General features: G+C 49.3%; 1 protein-coding gene across 3 annotated transcripts; it reads right to left on the reverse strand.

Moving 5' to 3' along the window:
* Nucleotides 1–1,438: 1,438 nt before the first annotated feature.
* LOC138677323 (transmembrane protein 272-like) lies at nt 1,439–17,454 on the reverse strand. Of its 3 annotated transcripts, none has more exons than XM_069767372.1 (5): nt 17,369–17,454; nt 5,933–6,051; nt 5,614–5,664; nt 3,988–4,185; nt 1,439–1,720 (listed from the first exon to the last, which is right to left on the reverse strand). In XM_069767372.1, exons 2-5 carry the CDS (start codon nt 6,009–6,011, stop codon nt 1,518–1,520), a joined length of 531 nt encoding a protein of 176 aa, XP_069623473.1. In that variant the 5' UTR covers nt 6,012–6,051; nt 17,369–17,454; the 3' UTR covers nt 1,439–1,517. The 3 variants fall into 3 exon arrangements, with proteins under 3 accessions (XP_069623473.1, XP_069623472.1, XP_069623474.1); XM_069767371.1 differs by lacking the exon at nt 17,369–17,454 and adding an exon at nt 15,460–15,561; XM_069767373.1 differs by lacking the exons at nt 5,614–5,664; nt 17,369–17,454 and adding an exon at nt 15,460–15,561.
* Between the last annotated feature and the right edge of the window lie 776 nt (nt 17,455–18,230).

Genomic DNA, 18,230 nt, shown 5'->3' on the forward strand with positions numbered 1-18,230 from the left:
ATCATGGCCGGTCCTTCTCCGATACCATCTTTGCTACCGGAACCTGCAATGGAAGATGGCGGCCGGCGCGAGCGACGACGGAGGGTAAGTAAAGCAGGTTTTTTTTTAATTATTATTTTTAACATTACATTTTTTACTATTGATGCCACATAGGCAGCGTCAATAGTAAAAAGTTGGGGACACACAGGGTTAATAGCGGTGGTAATGGAGTGCGTTACCCGCGGCATAACGCGGTCCACTACCGCCGGCATTAACCCTGTGTTAGCGGTGACCAGAGAGGACTAAGGAGCGGCCATTTTCTTCCGGACTGTGCCCGTCGCTGATTGGTTGCGGCAGCCATGACAGGCAGCTGGCGAGACCAATCAGAGAATGAATAACCGTGACAGAAAGACAGAAGGAAGTGACCCTTAGACAATTATATAGTAGATTGTAACCATGGCGGAAATGCAGAACAACTGTTATATGCGCCTCATTCCTGTCCCCAGACACTCACTGTTATTATGAGAAAATATAACAGATATATATATATCTTTCTTGTTATTATGGGGGCACTGTGGATATCACTGTTATTATGGGGCACTGTGGATATCACTGTTATTATGGGGCACTGTGGATATCACTGTTATTATGGGGGCACTGTGGATATCACTGTTATTATGGGACACTGTGGATATCACTGTTATTATGGGGGCACTGTGGATATCACTGTTATTATGGGGGCACTGTGGATATTGCTGTTATTATGGAGACACTGTGGATATCACTGTTATTATGGGGGCACTGTGGATATCACTGTTATTATGGAGACACTGTGGATATCACTGTTATTATGGGGGCACTGTGGGTATCACTGTTATTATGGGGGCACTGTGGATATCACTGTTATTATGGGGGCACTGTGGGTATCACTGTTATTATGGGGACACTGTGGATATCACTGTTATTATGGGGACACTGTGGATATCACTGTTATTATGGGGACACTGTGGATATCACTGTTATTATGGGACACTGTGGATATCACTGTTATTATGGGGGCACTGTGGATATCACTGTTATTATGGGGGCACTGTGGATATCACTGTTATTATGGGGGCACTGTGGATATCACTGTTATTATGGGGGCACTGTGGATATCGCTGTTATTATGGAGGCACTGTGGATATCACTGTTATTATGGGGCACTGTGGATATCACTGTTATTATGGGGCACTGTGGATATCACTGTTATTATGGGGGCACTGTGGATGTCGCTGTTATTATGGGGGCACTGTGGATATCTCTGCTATCCACATTGCCCCCGTAATAACAGTGATATCCACATTATGAAGTTTGGGATTCTGATCACTTGCTATGTGGCCTTTTGTCCCTATGATAACACTGATCGGCTGCCCGTTCACTGTGAGATAAATGGACACTAGAACACTTTTAAGAAAACTGCTTTGCAAAGAAAGGTTTATTAAAATAATTGTCCGAGATATTGAGGCCCTCAGATTTCAGGGAGTCATTAAGGTGTGTTAGCGGCGCCTCCCAACGATGGACCATTTCAGGATATAGAGACCCAGCAGTAAGCAGAGGTAGGAGCAGAGCAGGAGGAAGAGGCCGATGTAGGTCAGGGTGATGGTCCAGAAGGCGTACAGGTACAGCACCCGGTCACAGTACTTCGGGCTCGAGGGATTATCCCAGGATTCTCCTGCTAGAGAATATATCCAGACATTACCTGCATGGGAGAGAAAGGCGACAGTGTGACCCCGATGGCCGTGACTGTACAAAAACTGCCTGCACTACCTGCTGTAACTCCTCCTGCTATCCTCCCATGAACTGCCTGCACCACCTGCTGTAATTCCTCCTGCTATCCTCCCAGGAACCGCCCGCACCACCTGCTGTAACTCCTCCTGCTATCCTCCCAGGAACTGCCTGCACCACCTGCTGTAACTCCTCCTGCTATCTTCCCAGGAACTGCCTGCACCACCTGCTGTAACTCCTGCTATCCTCCCTGGAACTGCCCACACTACCTGCTGTAACTCCTCCTGCTATCCTCCCATGAACTGCCTGCACCACCTGCTGTAATTCCTCCTGCTATCCTCCCAGGAACCGCCCGCACCACCTGCTGTAACTCCTCCTGCTATCCTCCCATGAACTGCCCACACCACCTGCTGTAACTCCTCCTGCTATCCTCCCAGGAACTGCCTGCACCACCTGCTGTAACTCCTCCTGCTATCTTCCCAGGAACTGCCCACACTACCTGCTGTAACTCCTCCTGCTATCCTCCCAGGAACTGCCTGCACCAACTGCTGTAACTCCTGCTATCCTCCCTGGAACTGCCCACACTACCTGCTGTAACTGCCCCTGCTATCCTCCCAGGAACTGCCTGCACTACCTGCTGTAACTCCTCCTGCTATCCTTCCAGGAACTTCTGCACTACCTGCTGTAACTACTGCTATCCTCCCAGGAACTGCCTGCACTACCTGCTGTAACTCCTGCTATCCTCCCAGGAACTTCCTGCACTACCTGCTGTAACTTCTGCTATCCTCCCAGGAACTGCCTGCACTACCTGCTGTAACTACTCCTGCTATCCTCCCAGGAACTGCCTGCACTACCTGCTGTAATTCCTCCTGCTATCCTCCCAGGAACTACCTGCTGTAACTCCTCCTGCTATCCTCCCAGGAACTGCGTGCACTACCTGCTGTAACTCCTGCTATCCTCCCAGGAACTGCCTGTACTACCTGCTGTAACTACTCCTGCTATCCTTCCAGGAACTGCCTGCACTACCTGCTGTAATTCCTCCTGCTGTCCTCCCAGGAACTGCCTGCACTACCTGCTGTAACTCCTCCTGCTATCCTCCCAGGAACTGCCTGCACTACCTGCTGTAACTCCTCATGCTATCCTCTCAGGAACTGCCTGCACTGCCTGCTGTAATTCCTCCGGCTATCCTCCCAGGAACTGCCTGCACTACCTGCTGTAACTCTTGCTATCCTCCCAGGAGCTGCCTGCACTACCTGCTGTAACTCCTCCTGCTATCCTCCCAGGAACTGCCTGCACTACCTGCTGTAACTCCTCCTGCTATCCTCCCAGGAACTGCCTGTACTACCTGCTGTAACTACTCCTGCTATCCTTCCAGGAACTGCCTGCACTACCTGCTGTAATTCCTCCTGCTGTCCTCCCAGGAACTGCCTGCACTACCTGCTGTAACTTCTCCTGCTATCCTTCCAGGAACTTCCTGCACTACCTGCTGTAATTCCTCCTGCTATCCTCCCAGGAACTGCCCGCACTACCTGCTGTAACTCCTCTTGCTATCCTCCCAGGAACTGCCTGCACCACCTGCTGTAACTCCTCCTGCTATCCTCCCAGGAACTGCCCGCACTACCTGCTGTAACTCCTCTTGCTATCCTCCCAGGAACTGCCCGCACTACCTGCTGTAACTCCTCTTGCTATACTCCCAGGAACTGCCTGCACCACCTGCTGTAACTCCTCTTGCTATCCTCCCAGGAACTGCCTGCACTACCTGCTGTAACTCCTCCTGCTATCCTCCCAGGAACTGCCTGCACTACCTGCTGTAATTCCTCCTGCTATCCTCCCAGGAACTACCTGCTGTAATTCCTCCTGCTATCCTCCCAGGAACTACCTGCTGTAATTCCTCCTGCTATCCTCCCAGGAACTGCCTGCACCACCTGCTGTAATTCCCATTGCTATCCTCCCAGGAACTGCCTGCACCACCTGCTGTAATTCCCATTACTATCCTCCCAGGAACTACCTGCGCTTCTTGCTTTGTCTCCCCTTGATATCCTCCCAAGGATTTGGCAGAATATGAATCCCTTATGGATCTGCTCTTTATGGTAAACTAAATAATATCACTCAATGCCAGTCTGCTGCATCAAAAGTTAAGCATTTTCTTGTACTCCAAATGTCACCCTTCAGTTCTCCATCTAGAACCTCCCTCTCTCCTGTAACCGGGGCTTCAATGTCGCCAGGCTCAGGTATATTTACCTACTATGAAGAAGATGAAGAGGAATATCAGCATCACACCCTGAGCAAGAAAACTGGCAAAAGTGACGGATGTGACCTGATCCTCCTCAGCACATGGCAGGCAGGTGAGCGAGAGGTGCAGGAGACTCGCTGCCCCCGAAATGATGAGATAGTACGGGATGAGGTACTGCCCGGGACACTTATTAAAGTAGATCACTCCTGGGAATGAGAAAAGGCATGAGAGCGATGTTAGGGCAGAGTCCAAAATGATATCTCAATTCCAGAGTAAATTATGTTATTTCTACTCTTCTGTTCTTTGAACATGAAAACTTGATCCCTTTTGTTTTCTTTTTACCCTAATTTTTTTTTGTAGAGGGCAGGAGAGACACAATTTTCCCAGGATTCAGATGCCTGAAGTGATTAATGCTTGTGGAAACAGGCAGGGGAGGCATCTGTCCGCCTCAGGCAGGGGAGGCGTCTGTCCACCTCAGGCATGGGAGGCCATTGTCCGCCTCAGGCATGGGAGGCCATTGTCCGCCTCAGGCAGGGGAGGCGTCTGTCCGCCTCAGGCAGGGGAGGCGTCTGTCCGCCTCAGGCATGGGAGGCCATTGTCCGCCTCAGGCATGGGAGGCCATTGTCCGCCTCAGGCATGGGAGGCCATTGTCCGCCTCAGGCATGGGAGGCCATTGTCCGCCTCAGGCATGGGAGGCCATTGTCCGCCTCAGGCAGGGGAGGCGTCTGTCCGCCTCAGGCAGGGGAGGCGTCTGTCCGCCTCAGGCAGGGGAGGCCATTGTCCGCCTCAGGCAGGGGAGGCGTCTGTCCGCCTCAGGCAGGGGAGGCGTCTGTCCGCCTCAGGCATGGGAGGCCATTGTCCGCCTCAGGCAGGGGAGGCCATTGTCCGCCTCAGGCAGGGGAGGCGTCTGTCTGCCTCAGGCAGGGGAGGCCATTGTCTGCCTCAGGCATGGGGAGGTGTCTGTCCGCCTCAGGCATGGGAGGCCATTGTCCGCCTCAGGCATGGGAGGCCATTGTCCGCCTCAGGCATGGGAGGCCATTGTCCGCCTCAGGCATGGGGAGGCGTCTGTCCGCCTCAGGCATGGGGAGGCGTCTGTCCGCCTCAGGCATGGGGAGGCGTCTGTCCGCCTCAGGCATGGGGAGGCCTCTGTCCGCCTCAGGCATGGGGAGGCCTCTGTCCGCCTCAGGCATGGGGAGGCCTCTGTCCGCCTCAGGCATGGGGAGGCCTCTGTCCGCCTCAGGCATGGGGAGGCCTCTGTCCGCCTCAGGCATGGGGAGGCCTCTGTCCACACATACTCTTTACAAAACCAGACCATTCTGGTGGCACTGCAGGAAAATTAGTTACTTATGTGTAGGGTCCCTCACAGATCACAGCCAATCATTGGGGTTAACACCGTGTTGATCGGCACATTTTTTGAAGTACATAACGCAGAAAACCCCTTTAAGTTGTTAATAAACCAATCAGACCCACTGCCCATTCATAACCGTACACTAAACATTACACACGACAAATCTGTCAACATCAGCTTGCTGACTGTTTCCAAATGGTGAAAAAATTATTTTCTGCACCAAGTAAAGGCAAAACTGATCAATAATTGAAAATAGAGGGGGAGATTCTACCCAATGGAGACTCACCGATAGTGATACTAGCAATATTCAGCCCGACAACGATGCATTTCAGGGCAACTGTAGAAGAAGAAATAGGGGGTCACTCGTGAGCCTCCGCTGCGATGGTCCCTAGGGGCTACGACAAAGAGGATCAATAAAGCTACAAAACCATTTTAGGACCCTGGTATGTAGATTCTTTCATGTTGGCACCCACAGCTTCACATGGCTTCCTCTCTAATGCCCTCCTGGAAGGTCACTCTGTGTTTGACCCTAATACCAGGAGGGCTCCTTTTGCGTTCTCAGTGGCTCAACAATTTTACTATCATAAATGGTTATTGGCACTTACTTGAAATGGACTTTGGCAAGAATGACTCCTGAAGGACTGTCAGCAGCGGTCTGCGGGGGTTGTCCTCACCGTCGTCCATGTTACCGGCTGTAGAGGACCTGCTTCTGTAGACCGAGGACCTATGTAAGGATGGCACACGACTGCATGAACTGGGATCATATATGGAGCGTGTTCACACTGCTGTTTCTTGCACTTTTTGTTTTATGACATTGAGTCGTTGGTGTAGGAGATCGGTGGCTTCTGGAGAAGTTGGAGTCTGCAGCAGGTTTTTCCTGTATTTTGCTGCTTACATCTTCCAGGTTATGATGGGACCATGTCTGTGACGAATATCCAAATTTTCCAGTTTATTTCATGACTTTTTAGTAATGTTTGTAGTATATGATGTAACCGGTCTTTATGGTATTATTTCTAGAAGGACGCTGGTTTTTGCCTTCTAGATCTTTTGTAGAGCTGACTTAGTCCAGCGCTTCTCAAGACGTTCCCTTCTCTGAATAGCTGTGACCTTGGAGCCGTAGTGTCTCTTGGAGCACGGCGTATGACGAATTCGGGGAACGTTATGGGAAGCGCTTGACTACGTCGGACCTGGGGAACCTAAGTTCTAATAAATTGATGAACGAGGGACAGTGTTGTCTTGTTCATCTTTTTATGTTGTTCAGGTTTCCGTTTGTGGGCTATGTTGGATTCTCTGGACTACGTCGGACCTGTGTGGGTGGTTTTGTTTTGTTTAAGATGGCCGCCGGACAAGTTCTTGAGGGGGCAAAATGTGTAATCACGGCTGTTAGCTGCGGTGACGTGAGCTCGGAAGTATGCTCCAGCATCTATAGTGCTGAGATAATTATTTGAGCCATTCCAGGGTCGGGATGTGCGAGCGGTCATAAGAGATGGGTGGGAATGACCTTTCACATATCCCAACCCCAGGGGAGTGGTTTGGCAGATAAAATGGAGGCTGAGTCTCTCATTTAGGGTCTGGCTGGAGGTGTGGAGACCTTCAGTGTGTGTGTTGGTAAAGACACTGACCTGAGCCGGTCAGGTTAGGCTATGGGTTGAACTAGATGGACTTATAGTCTTCCTTCAACCTTAATAACTATGTAACTATATGGACTATTTGTTTTCACTTTGTGCCAGGAAAGGATCTGTTTTGTTTTGCCTCCCGACGCGGTTTATGTAGTGCCTGGACTATTTCACGAAAACTGCCTCCTGTGCCTACCTCAAGAGCAGCTGAGTGAGTTCAGATCCCTACATTTGTTTGTTTCTTACAAATGAATTGATGACCCAAGGAAAGAGGCGGGGAGTGTTTTTTTTGTTTGTTTGTTTTTTTAACTTTTGAGCACTGGGTTAGTAATTTACCCCTCTTCATTACTAACACCAAGGCTTGATGGCAGATGTGATTTTTGACAAATCACAGCTGACATCAACTCCAAGCCACCTGATTGCCACGGCAGTCGGGAAGGTCAAAGGCGAAGCACCAGAATTGGAGCATCTAATGTGATGTGCTATTTTTGGGGCAGCTGCCTGCTGGTATTTTGAGGCTAGGAGGGGTCCAATAACCAGGGACCTTCCCAGCCTGACAACACAGCTGTCTGCTTTACCTTTGCTGGTTATCAGATATCATTTTTTTCCATTTAAGGACTCGCTGACACTTTTTGAACACCTAAAGGACGCGCCTGTTTTTGTGCCGCCTCTGTATACTGTCCTGCGTGGTTCCTATAGACTTCCCTCCTGGCCTCCACTAATCCTCCTATTCCACCAGACTCGTCACTTCTTCTGGCAGTGATAACTCTACAACCACGGGCCTGTCCATTGGTGCATTTCAAAAACCTGACCTGCACATCCAAACATAGACTGAGTGTGAACAGGTGCTGAACCCAGAGTCGCCAACTCGTATATAGTTAAATAAATAGGGCAGCACACTGCAGCGCCAAAACATGCAAACTTGAAAAAACGAAATTTGAACTGCATTACTGCACTAGACATATGAAAAATGAGAGCTTTTAGCGCACAAAAATGGCCAATTTTATGTGTACCTCGTAGCCACGTTAAGGCATCTCTCTTATACATTTTTGAAATGTATTCTCTAGCCTTCTGATCGTGCACTCCCCGCCTCCTAGCTTCAGGTGTTTTAATTATAGTAGGTCCAATACCCCTCCACATAGAGAGAGAATTTGAGTCCAAGAAGAGGTTTTTACATGTACCCATTCAGATGGAGACGTTTATTCTCAGTGAGGTAGGTCAAACGTAGGACCTCGTATAAGAGAGATGCCTTAACGTGGCTACGAGGTACACATAAAATTGGCCATTTTTGTGCGCTAAAAGCTCTCATTTTTCATATTTCTAGTGCAGTAATGCAGTTCAAATTTCGTTTTTTCAAGTTTGCATGTTTTGGCGCTGCAGTGTGCTGCCCTATTTATTTAATTATTTGTCCATTGGTGCATGACATGGACCTTTCCGCAACTCGCTCTTCTCATTTGGCTCCCATTTTCAGAGGTTGTCCACCTCTGTGTTATGGAAGTGACACCCCATTATCAGTCAATGCACCCCTCTTTTGTGGCGTCCTCACACTCTTGTCCCCACTTGCATAACCTTGCACCTCACCTTGATCTCCACTCAGTGTACGGTTCCTCTTGAGTTGCCTTTCTCCTGACTTCAGTTGTCAGACATTTGCAACTCTTTCCCATTGACTATGCCTCTCTCTGTTTCCTCTCCTTACAGCTTGCATGACCTCCGCTGGCAGAGACATTTGCAGAGGCAATATTTCCTCTGCAAGTGACCCCGACTGGTAGAAAATCAGTCCCTAAATTATTTGGGATAGTATCCACACACTGTGCAGGTTCCCGTCAGTCAACTGGCCAGCTACAGTGTTGGCAAGACTCAGCATTTTCCACATACAAACAAGTGCACTGAGCATAAGTCCAAATGGTGGCCCTTTTAAAAGGGTGTCAGGAACATGAGATATTTGTGTATTATCGCGCACACTGAGCACTGCTACATCCAAGAACAGAGACCCACGCGCTGTGGGCCATTCCAACCCCCCCTCTTCTCACTATGGCTGCTGCCTGTGTGTGTGTATGCATCCAAAACCCTGCATTTTCCCTCCCACCTCAAGAATGTTTATGGCTTCTAGCTGCAAGCCCATCTCCCTAGACTACTCATTCCCCCCTCCCATCTAATACCAGCCAAAACTGGTGTCTGGACGTCTGCAGCTGATTCAGCAATAGCAAGAGAAGGCAGAGGGCGAGCGGCAAGCGGAATGGCAAGTGGAGTGGGAGCATTGGCTGGAGTTAGCCCGACCTTCGCCAGTGTTTTTTCTGCAAGCGGACTGGTCACATCAGCGCCCACCTTCCTGAGAAGCAGCGGAACCCACCAGCCAAGACCCCAGGGCCTAATGCAGCAGTTCTTTTGGTGGGTGGGAGGGTGTGTGACAACGTGCAGCACGTTACCGTGAGGGGCCATGTCGCTGCAGGCCTCAAGGACACCGGGGCTGTACGAACCCTCATCCGACCCAAACTGGTGGCCCCTGAAGAGATTATTCCGGGGAAAACCCTGACTGTCACCGGAATTGGGGGCATCCGCTGTCCCCTGCCAATGGCCCGAATGCATATAGATTGGGGTGCCGGGAGCGGGGTGAAGGAAGTCAGGCTGTCCCATAACTTGCCCACTGATGTTTTATTGGGGACTGATTTGGGGAGGATGGTTACATACTATGTCCCTGACTCCCCTCCCCGATCAAATGCTGATGATGGCAGTGGGAAATTGCATGTGTTACCTGACAATGCTTTACTGATTAATGATGTACCTGATAATCATTTTTCTGAAAATGCCGAGGGTAATACCGATAATGCTAATGATGAAAATGTGCATGTGTTACCTGCTAACCATTTGTGTCCTAAGGATGATGTGTTCACAGGTGCAGGAGTGGTCAGCCACGTCACTCCGCAGGTGGGATGGCTGAGGAACAGGAGCAAGCGATGGTGCTCAGGGAAATGTGGAGATGCATGGGAACCGTGAGCAAGGTGATAGTGTGCAACTGACCAGTGCCACAGAGGAAGGTAACTGCCTCATAAGTAGCACTGCTCCTGAAATGTTGAGGGTGGATGGGGAGGTAGTGCCCATAGCAGTCCCGGCTGATGGGTCTGTGGAAATCTCTGGGGAGACAGCCTACATAGCTGCTGTCATCCGCAGTCAGAGTGCCCGAAACGCAGATAACGTTCTGCCTTCTGGACCCTCCTCAGTCACAGGCATGACTGAACCACAGATGGACCCAGAGCAGGTCCCAGAGGGTTCCCGTGGGGAAGGGACCCTGACGTCACTTTTGGCTGCCGCTAGCCAGGAGTTCCAGGCCGCTCTGCACTCAGATGCGAGCCTGGAGAATTTAAGACACCGCCGAGACGCCCACCTCCATGACGGATAAGGAGAGGGTGTTCTAAGAATGAGGGAGGTTGTACCGGGAGACAGTACCCGGAAAATTCCAAAAGGAGTGGTTGAGGGAAAGACAGCTGGTCGTCCCACGCAAATTCAGGAGTGAGTTACAGATTGCCCATGAGATCCCGCTCGCTGGACATTTGGGGATCAGCAAAACTAAGGCCCGGCTGTCTCAACACTTCTATTGGCCCAAGATGGGGACAGATGTGATAAACTACTGTTTCTCCTGTATCACCTGTCAAAGAGTGGGGAAGGCGGGGCCTGCTCTCAAGGCTCCCCTGTTCGCTTTGCCAGTGATAGCGGAGCCTTACCAGAGGATCGCGGTTGGCATTGTGGCGCCCCGGCGGTCCCCAGCAGCTCTGGGAAGCAATACGTCCTCACTGTGGTAGACTGCGGTACCCAGAGGCAGTGGCTCTGTCGTCAACTAGGGCAGATAAGGTGGCGGATGCACTGTTGGCTATCTTTTCACAGGTAGGATTTCCCAGGGAGATGCTTACCAAGGGACCCAATTCATGTCTCGCCTAATCGAGGCTCTCTGTAAGAAAATGCAGGTGAAGCATCTGGTATCAACTGCGCATCACCCACAGACCAATGGCTTGTGTGAGCACTTCAGTGGTACCCTCAGACAGATGCTACGCATGCTGGTTGAAACCCAATGGCGTGACTGGGAGCGGTACCTCCCACACCTGCTGTTCGCTTACCGAGAGGTTCCGCAGGCCTCCCCGGGGTTCTCCCCCTTCGAGTTCCTCTATACCAAGTGAGTCCGGGGACCCCTTGGGTTGGTAAGGGAATCCTGGGAAGAGGAGCCAAACCCTTCTGAAGTGTCCATAGTGGAGTATGTCATGCGCTTCCGTGACAAAATGCAGACCTTGACGCAGTTGGTTCATGACAACATGACGCAGGCTCAGGCTGATCAGAAGCACTGGTACGACCAGAACGCCCTGGAGCGGACCTACCACGTGGGTCAAAAGGTGTGGGTGCTGATCCCCGTACCAAAGGATAAGCTTCAGGCAGCCTGGGAAGGCCCGTACGTCGTCCACCAACAGCTCAACCCGGTCACCTACGTGGTCACATTTGACCACGCTCAGGGTAGGCAAAATGCCTTTCACGTCAACATGTTGAAGGGTCTTCACGAACGTGAACCTTACGTCCTACTGGGCTGCAGCCTGCCCGAAGACGGGGAGGAAGAACCCCTCCTGGACATGCTGGCCCAAGCCAAGGCCGGTGGGTATATTGAGGACGTGGGGGTAAGCACCTTGTTAACCGAACCCCAGCGGTCGCAGTTGCGGACCACGCTGGAACCCTTCCGGGTCATGTTCTCCAACCGACCTGGAAGGACTATGTTAGCGGTCCATGAGGTGGACACTGAGAATCATGCCCCACTACAGCGAACACCCCATCAGATCTCCGACGAGGTGCAGCAGGTTATGCGCCAGGAGATCGATGAGATGTTACAGCTGGGGGTGATTCAACAGTCAAAGAGCGCGTGGGCCTCTCCTGTAGTTCTTGTGCCAAAAAAGGATCAGACCACCCGGTTCAGCGTGGACTACAGGGGGCTCAATGACATCACAGCCTTTGACGCGCACCCAATGCCGCACATAGAGGAGCTGCTTGCTGCAGTTAGCTGGCGCAAAATATCTGACCATAATGGATCTGAGTCGAGGATACTGGCAGATTCCCCTGAGACGCAGGAGAAGTCCACCTTTATCACACCCTTCGGACTGTCCGAGTCCACGGTCATGCCCTTCGGCATGAAGAATGCCCCTGTCACTTTCCAGCGGATGGTCAACCTCCTGCTTCAGGGACTGGAGAAGTACGCAGTGGCATACTTGGATGACATTACCATCTTCAGTCCCATCTTCAGGAGGTGCTCAGGCAAATTCATCAAGCCGGTCTGACCCATTCAAGTCGGGAAAGTGCCAGATGGGCACGAGAGAGGTCCACTACCTGGTGCACCGGGTAGGTAGGAAGTCCATAAAGCCAGAGCCTGGAAAAGTGGACGCAATCGTTTTCTGGCCCACCCTCAGGACCAAGAAACAGGTGACGTCCTTCCTGGGCACTGCAGGGTACTATAGGTGCTTTGTACAGAACTATAGTAGCCTGGCAAAACCCTTGACTTGCCTCACCAGGAAGAAACTACCCCACATAGTCGACTAGCCTGACGGCTGTGTGGGGGCCTTCCAGGAGTTGAAAATAGCGCTGTGCAACGCTCCTGTGTTGAAAGCAGTCGACCGTTCCTGGTGCAGACCGATGCCAGCGAATTTGGCCTCGGTGCTGTGCTCAGCCTGGTCGACTCGGGGAACCAAGAGCGCTGTTATGATCTGGTGGCCTTGGAGCAGCATGAGACGTACTCTGGAGAAGGTGGTCCCTGTACTGACTGCAAACCCTGAACCTAGCAGCGCAACTAAAAGCAGCCGTGGGGGGTACCTAACACTCCCTAGACCCCTCGGCACAGCCTAAGATCTAACTACCCCTAAAGACAGAAACAGGAAACCTATCTTGCCTCAGAGAAAATCCCCAAAGGATAGATAGCCCCCCACAAATATTGACTGTGAGAGGAGAGGGAAATAACATACGCAGATATGAAATCAGATTTTAGCATAGGAGGCCATACTAGCTAAAAAGAAAGGATAGAACAGAGTACTATGCGGTCAGTATAAAACACTAGAAAATATCCACCACAGAAAATACAAATCACCACATCTGACTAAAGACATGGGGGGTATATCTGCATCTCCAGAGAAATAGCTAGGCTGCAAAAAATCCTTCACAGACTAAGCTGGACAAGACAAAAACATGAAAATGCACAGACTATAAGGTCCACTGCAGGTGGACAGCAAAAACAAAGCCAGGACTTATCTTTGTAGAAAAACACAGCAAACTGGAAAGACCAGCAGGGAAGTGAATCCTTCAAGAACAATGGACAACTGGCACTGACTAAAGGATCCTGCAAAACTATATACCCCAGTCAGTCCTGCAATTAGTAGATACACATGTCCACTCCTGCAATCCAGGCACAACTGCATTACCCCCTACAACCACCGGAGGGAGCCCAAAAGATGAATTCACAACAGAGCGCCCCATGTTGTACCTGAGCCGGAAGCTTCTGCCGAGGGAAGTGGCCTATTCCACCATCGAGAAGGAGTACCTGGCCATAGTCTGGGCCCTGCAACGTTTGCAGTCCTACCTATACGGTCACACCTTCACTGTGGTGACAAACCACAACCCTCTGTGCTGGCTACAAGCCATGTGTGGAACCAACAGAAGGTTGCTATGCTGGAGCCCTGCCCTCCAGCAGTACGACTTTACAATCAAACACAAAATGGGCAGGGAGCATGGCATTGCAGATGGGTTGTCCTGCCGGGGCGAACCTGCTGAAGTGCACATAGAGATATACTGCCAGGTCCTACCTCCGTAGCGCAGTCAGGAACATGAGATATTTGATTGTGTATTATCACGCACACTGAGCTCTGCTACATCCAAGAACAGAGAACCACATGCTGTGGGCCATTCCGACCCCCCCCCCTCTCTTCTCACTAGCCTGCTGCCTGTGTGTGTGTGTGTGCATCCAAAACCCTGCATTTTCCCTCCCACCTCAAGAATATTTCTGGCTTCTAGCTGCAAACCAATCTCCCAACACTTATTTCCTCTCCCATCTAATACCAGCCAAAACTGGTGTAGAAGCCCGGAGTTTCTTTGTTCCATTAACGTGATATATATGTGCACCGACCTGGGCTAGCGATATTAGAATTATATATTCCGGATGTCCATCAATAGCTCTATCACTCACTGAAAGCGTTAGCAGCTAAACGCAACCAGGGCAAAGTGTGAATTTCTCAGCAAGCGGTTCAGGTAATTACTTTGGGTTTACACTTAAAAGAATCCTCATGATGTGGGGCACATTCTGAACATCGCGTATTTCGTATACAAGATTCCTACTGTGAGCTAGGCATAATAATTTTCATAGTCTAAGTAAAGGGGAGGTGTCAGCCTCTAAGTGATGTCACCACAGGGGGAGTGCCTGGGTTTTGAGCTAAGAATAACTTGATGAGACAGCATTCTTGGAGTGTCTTTTGTTCGGGGTCCTTCTGCTGTACAGAGGGGTGCTATGCATCTGGATATATGCTCCCCTTTTACCCAGCACACGGCTAGCCAAGATGATGATACAGTGACATAACGACCTGTAAGTGTTCTTTTCAATTTTAATCCTATTTTATTTGTAATTTGTATTGTACATATGATTTGTCTTCTTTATAATATCTTTTTAGAATTTGTAAACACTGCCTACCTTTCTATGGAGTAAAATATAAAATTACTAGCTTGTCTCTCGCTGCTCTATAACAAACTGTGCGTCCTCTGAGGTGAATTACGCTACTGATTTGGGTTGGCTCTGGACCCGATAATACTTGTGGAATCGGTGCTGGTGGCAGCAACTTTGTCCTGTGCGTTTGGGAGGCATTGTAGCGACGGCGGTATGGATAATTATTCTTCCTGCCTGAGCGGGAGTGGTTTCATTGCCCTCACTACAGCGCGCACCAAATAGCCACTTCATAGCAGGAAGCCTTTCTGGTGACTAATTACCCTAGGTGCAGTACGCTGACTGACCTGAGGGTAAGGGGGGTGTCAGAGAGCTGCAAGTTACAAACCGGAACTGGGAAGTGGGATATAGATGAATCCCCTTCAGAAGGAACCAAGGGCAACCAAACAACCCCAATTCGTGATAAATTGGTGTGAGTGGTGGGGAATGATAAAGGTTTCTTCCCCGTGAACCGTGACCTACGGTTGGGATTCGTGATATTGTTGGCACAACGGGTGATCTGTGACAGGGTGAATATTTCCAACCCTCTTACCAATAGAAAAGAAGCTTATGTCAAAAATCCATCTCCCCATCTTTTCCTGTTTCTCATCCCTGACTCCTTTTCATCTATGACCTCATAAGTTCTGCCTCACGTTTGACAAATTTTATATATAATCCATGGGACAAATGATGACAAATATTACTGACAACCTAAAATAACCTCACAAACTAGCCCCTTCACAGCTGTTAGATATTTGGATCCAAAACCTGCTAGAGCCCTTAAAATTTCATAAAAAGCATGAAAGCTCACCAGACCCAGAGGAAAAGTGGAGGGTGGAGGACGGACGGACAGTGTAGATCATGCTACCGAAGCAGAAAGTTACAAAAGACACAAGATCACCATCATCTGATCTCTACTTCCTCTATACAGAGAGCGTGACTAGGCAGGAAGGAGCGAGAGACATCGTTTGTGATACCGGCATACCGTACTACAACCCCCGTCATCTCATGCCACTAAGAATTATCATACCGTATCTAAGCACGTTGTGTGTTATACAGTCAGCTGAGCTGTGTATCTAATCCTATCCTGTGTGATACTGACTGCTGAGCCGTGTTTATAATCTTCCCATGTGCGGTCCTCCAGTGGATGGTCTCGGATATCTTCCTTACTTGTGACCACAGGACTCTATGAGTTGGATTATACTAATTCTGTAATTATAGAGATGGAAATATAGCGGCGCTGGTATCGGCACAGAAAAACAGCTGCAGGTAAGAACCTAAACCACATAGGTACAGGGGGCGTTCATTAAAGATTTCCACTGACCCACTTCTATTTATCACAGGAGACTGCACATGTGTAATGATATAAGTCTCTATAGGTTACGTGCCAATTTACAACTCAGAACTGATAACGGTCTTGATTTTACAGGTGCAGAATTGGTGTGCGGTTTGATAATGGACCCAGTGGATACAGAGCAGTCATCAAGTTCCTTTACTTGAAAGGCCGCACACCAAAGGAAACGTTCGATGAGCTGAAAGAGGTTTATGATGATGATTCCCCATCATATGATGTAGTCAAGAACTGGCACCATCAATTCAAATGTGGTCGGACTTCGGTGCAAATAGCTCCAATTCCAGGGCAACACCACTCTGCTATTGATGAACACACCATCCAGTAAGTGGAGGTCGCCATTTTGGAAAATCGCCGGGTAACCATTCGCCACCTAGCCCAAATGTCAAGATTAGTATGGGTTCTGTGGAAAAAAATCATCCAAGACCATCTTCACATGCATAAAGTATCCACTCGCTGGGTTCCCCGGCTGCAGACAACTTTCCAGAAGCAGGAATAAGTTGAATGATCTCAGGCTCTATTGACGATGTGCCATGGAAACCAGGAGGACTTTTTCAACAGACTGACCACACAGCATGAAAGCTGGGTTCATCACTATGATCCTGAGACTAAAGTCCAGTCGATACAATGGAGGCATCATGACTCACCGCCTCCAAAGAAGGCACGTGCCCAACACTCGGCAGTCATGGTCATTTTCACAGTATTTTGGGACCAGCACGGAGTAATATTGATGGATTTCCTAGCAAAGGGTACCATGATCATTGGGGAATACTATGCTTCACTACTGTGGAAATTGTTGGAGGCCATCAAAACCAAGAGACGTGGCATGCGCACAAAAGGTGTCCGCTTTCTGCAGGACAATGCACCAGTTCACAACTCACATGTTGCCCAAATGGAAGCATGCTCCTCAAGCTTTGAAATTCTACCGCATCCCCCTTATTCACCCGACCTCGCACCTTTTGGACTTCCACCTCTTTCCAACAATTAAGTTATTTTTGAAGCATTTTCCAGATGATGAGATTGTGATTTCTGAAGTGCCAACGTGGCTTTTGGAGCAACCTGTCGACTTCTAAAAGTGAGGTGTTTACTGTTGCTTAAAGAGATGGGAGAAGTGTGTGTCCCAAAGGACTAATGACTGTGACAAGTTTCATTGTTCTCAGTCCACAGGAAGTGGGTCAGGGGAAATCTTTAATGCACACCCCTCATATGTAGAACCTTATACATTATGATATTTTACTCGAACTGTGGTTGATGTACAGTCATATCCTAAGTTGCAGAACTATGCAATAGATAAGCGAGGGAGTTTAATTAGTCAATAATTATGCAAGCACTTGAAATCCACAGAGTTAGAAATAGAGCGGTATCTTACCTATGGTGATAGGAAGGCACCCGAGCTTGCAGAAGAACCCCTTGGTATCTCAAGAATAGTTGATTGCAGACACCGGGGTCTTGGTGAGTTGATGAAGAGTAGCTTGCCGATAGCGTCGTGGCAGCTCAAACATATTGACTGCTGCAGCGTTGCCCCAGCCTGTGAGAGACGCTTAGTAGATCAAATCCGGCGGTATGTGTGGGCACATCGAGGTACTTTTAGGACCTGCGTGACGTTTTCGTTCATGTGACTCACGTGGTCATGATACAATCAAGTACGGTGTGAGAAGAGGACCACTAATCTAACGTGTTTCGGAATTCCTATGGATTCCTTCATCGGGGATGGTCCTCAAAGCATCTGTATGGGTTATATATCCGAGGTGGGTTGGTTTTATGCAAATTATTCAAAGGCGAACAGCTCATTCTCGTTGTTTAAGCCTTTGGGTTTCAAAGTGTCCTGCTGGAAAATCCATCGGCTTTCTGCTCTTGACATCTGCTTGATAAAATCGCCATTGCACCAGTGTTTGTGTATTATTTGGATGCCCTTTACATGAACCCCCTGCAGGAATCCTCCATGCGCTGCCGCAAAGTGTTTTGACAGAGGATGGTCATCATACTTTTTCGTTATGTCCCGAAGATGTTCAATTATTCTTTTATTCATGGAGCGTTTGGTGCATCCCACGTATAGTTTGTTACACAGGCATTTTATAGCATAATTCACCCCTTGTGATGTGAAAGAGATGAAGTCTGTGATTTGAAATTCTATATTGTCCTTGAAATTCGCATTTTTTTTTTTTTTGTCACCATCAATGTTTTACACTCTTTACATGGGAAGAGGCCTTTTAGATCTTGTTTAGAATAAC

This window comes from Ranitomeya imitator, chromosome 4 (genome assembly GCF_032444005.1).
Source record: "Ranitomeya imitator isolate aRanImi1 chromosome 4, aRanImi1.pri, whole genome shotgun sequence".
Lineage (NCBI taxonomy): Eukaryota > Metazoa > Chordata > Amphibia > Anura > Dendrobatidae > Ranitomeya > Ranitomeya imitator.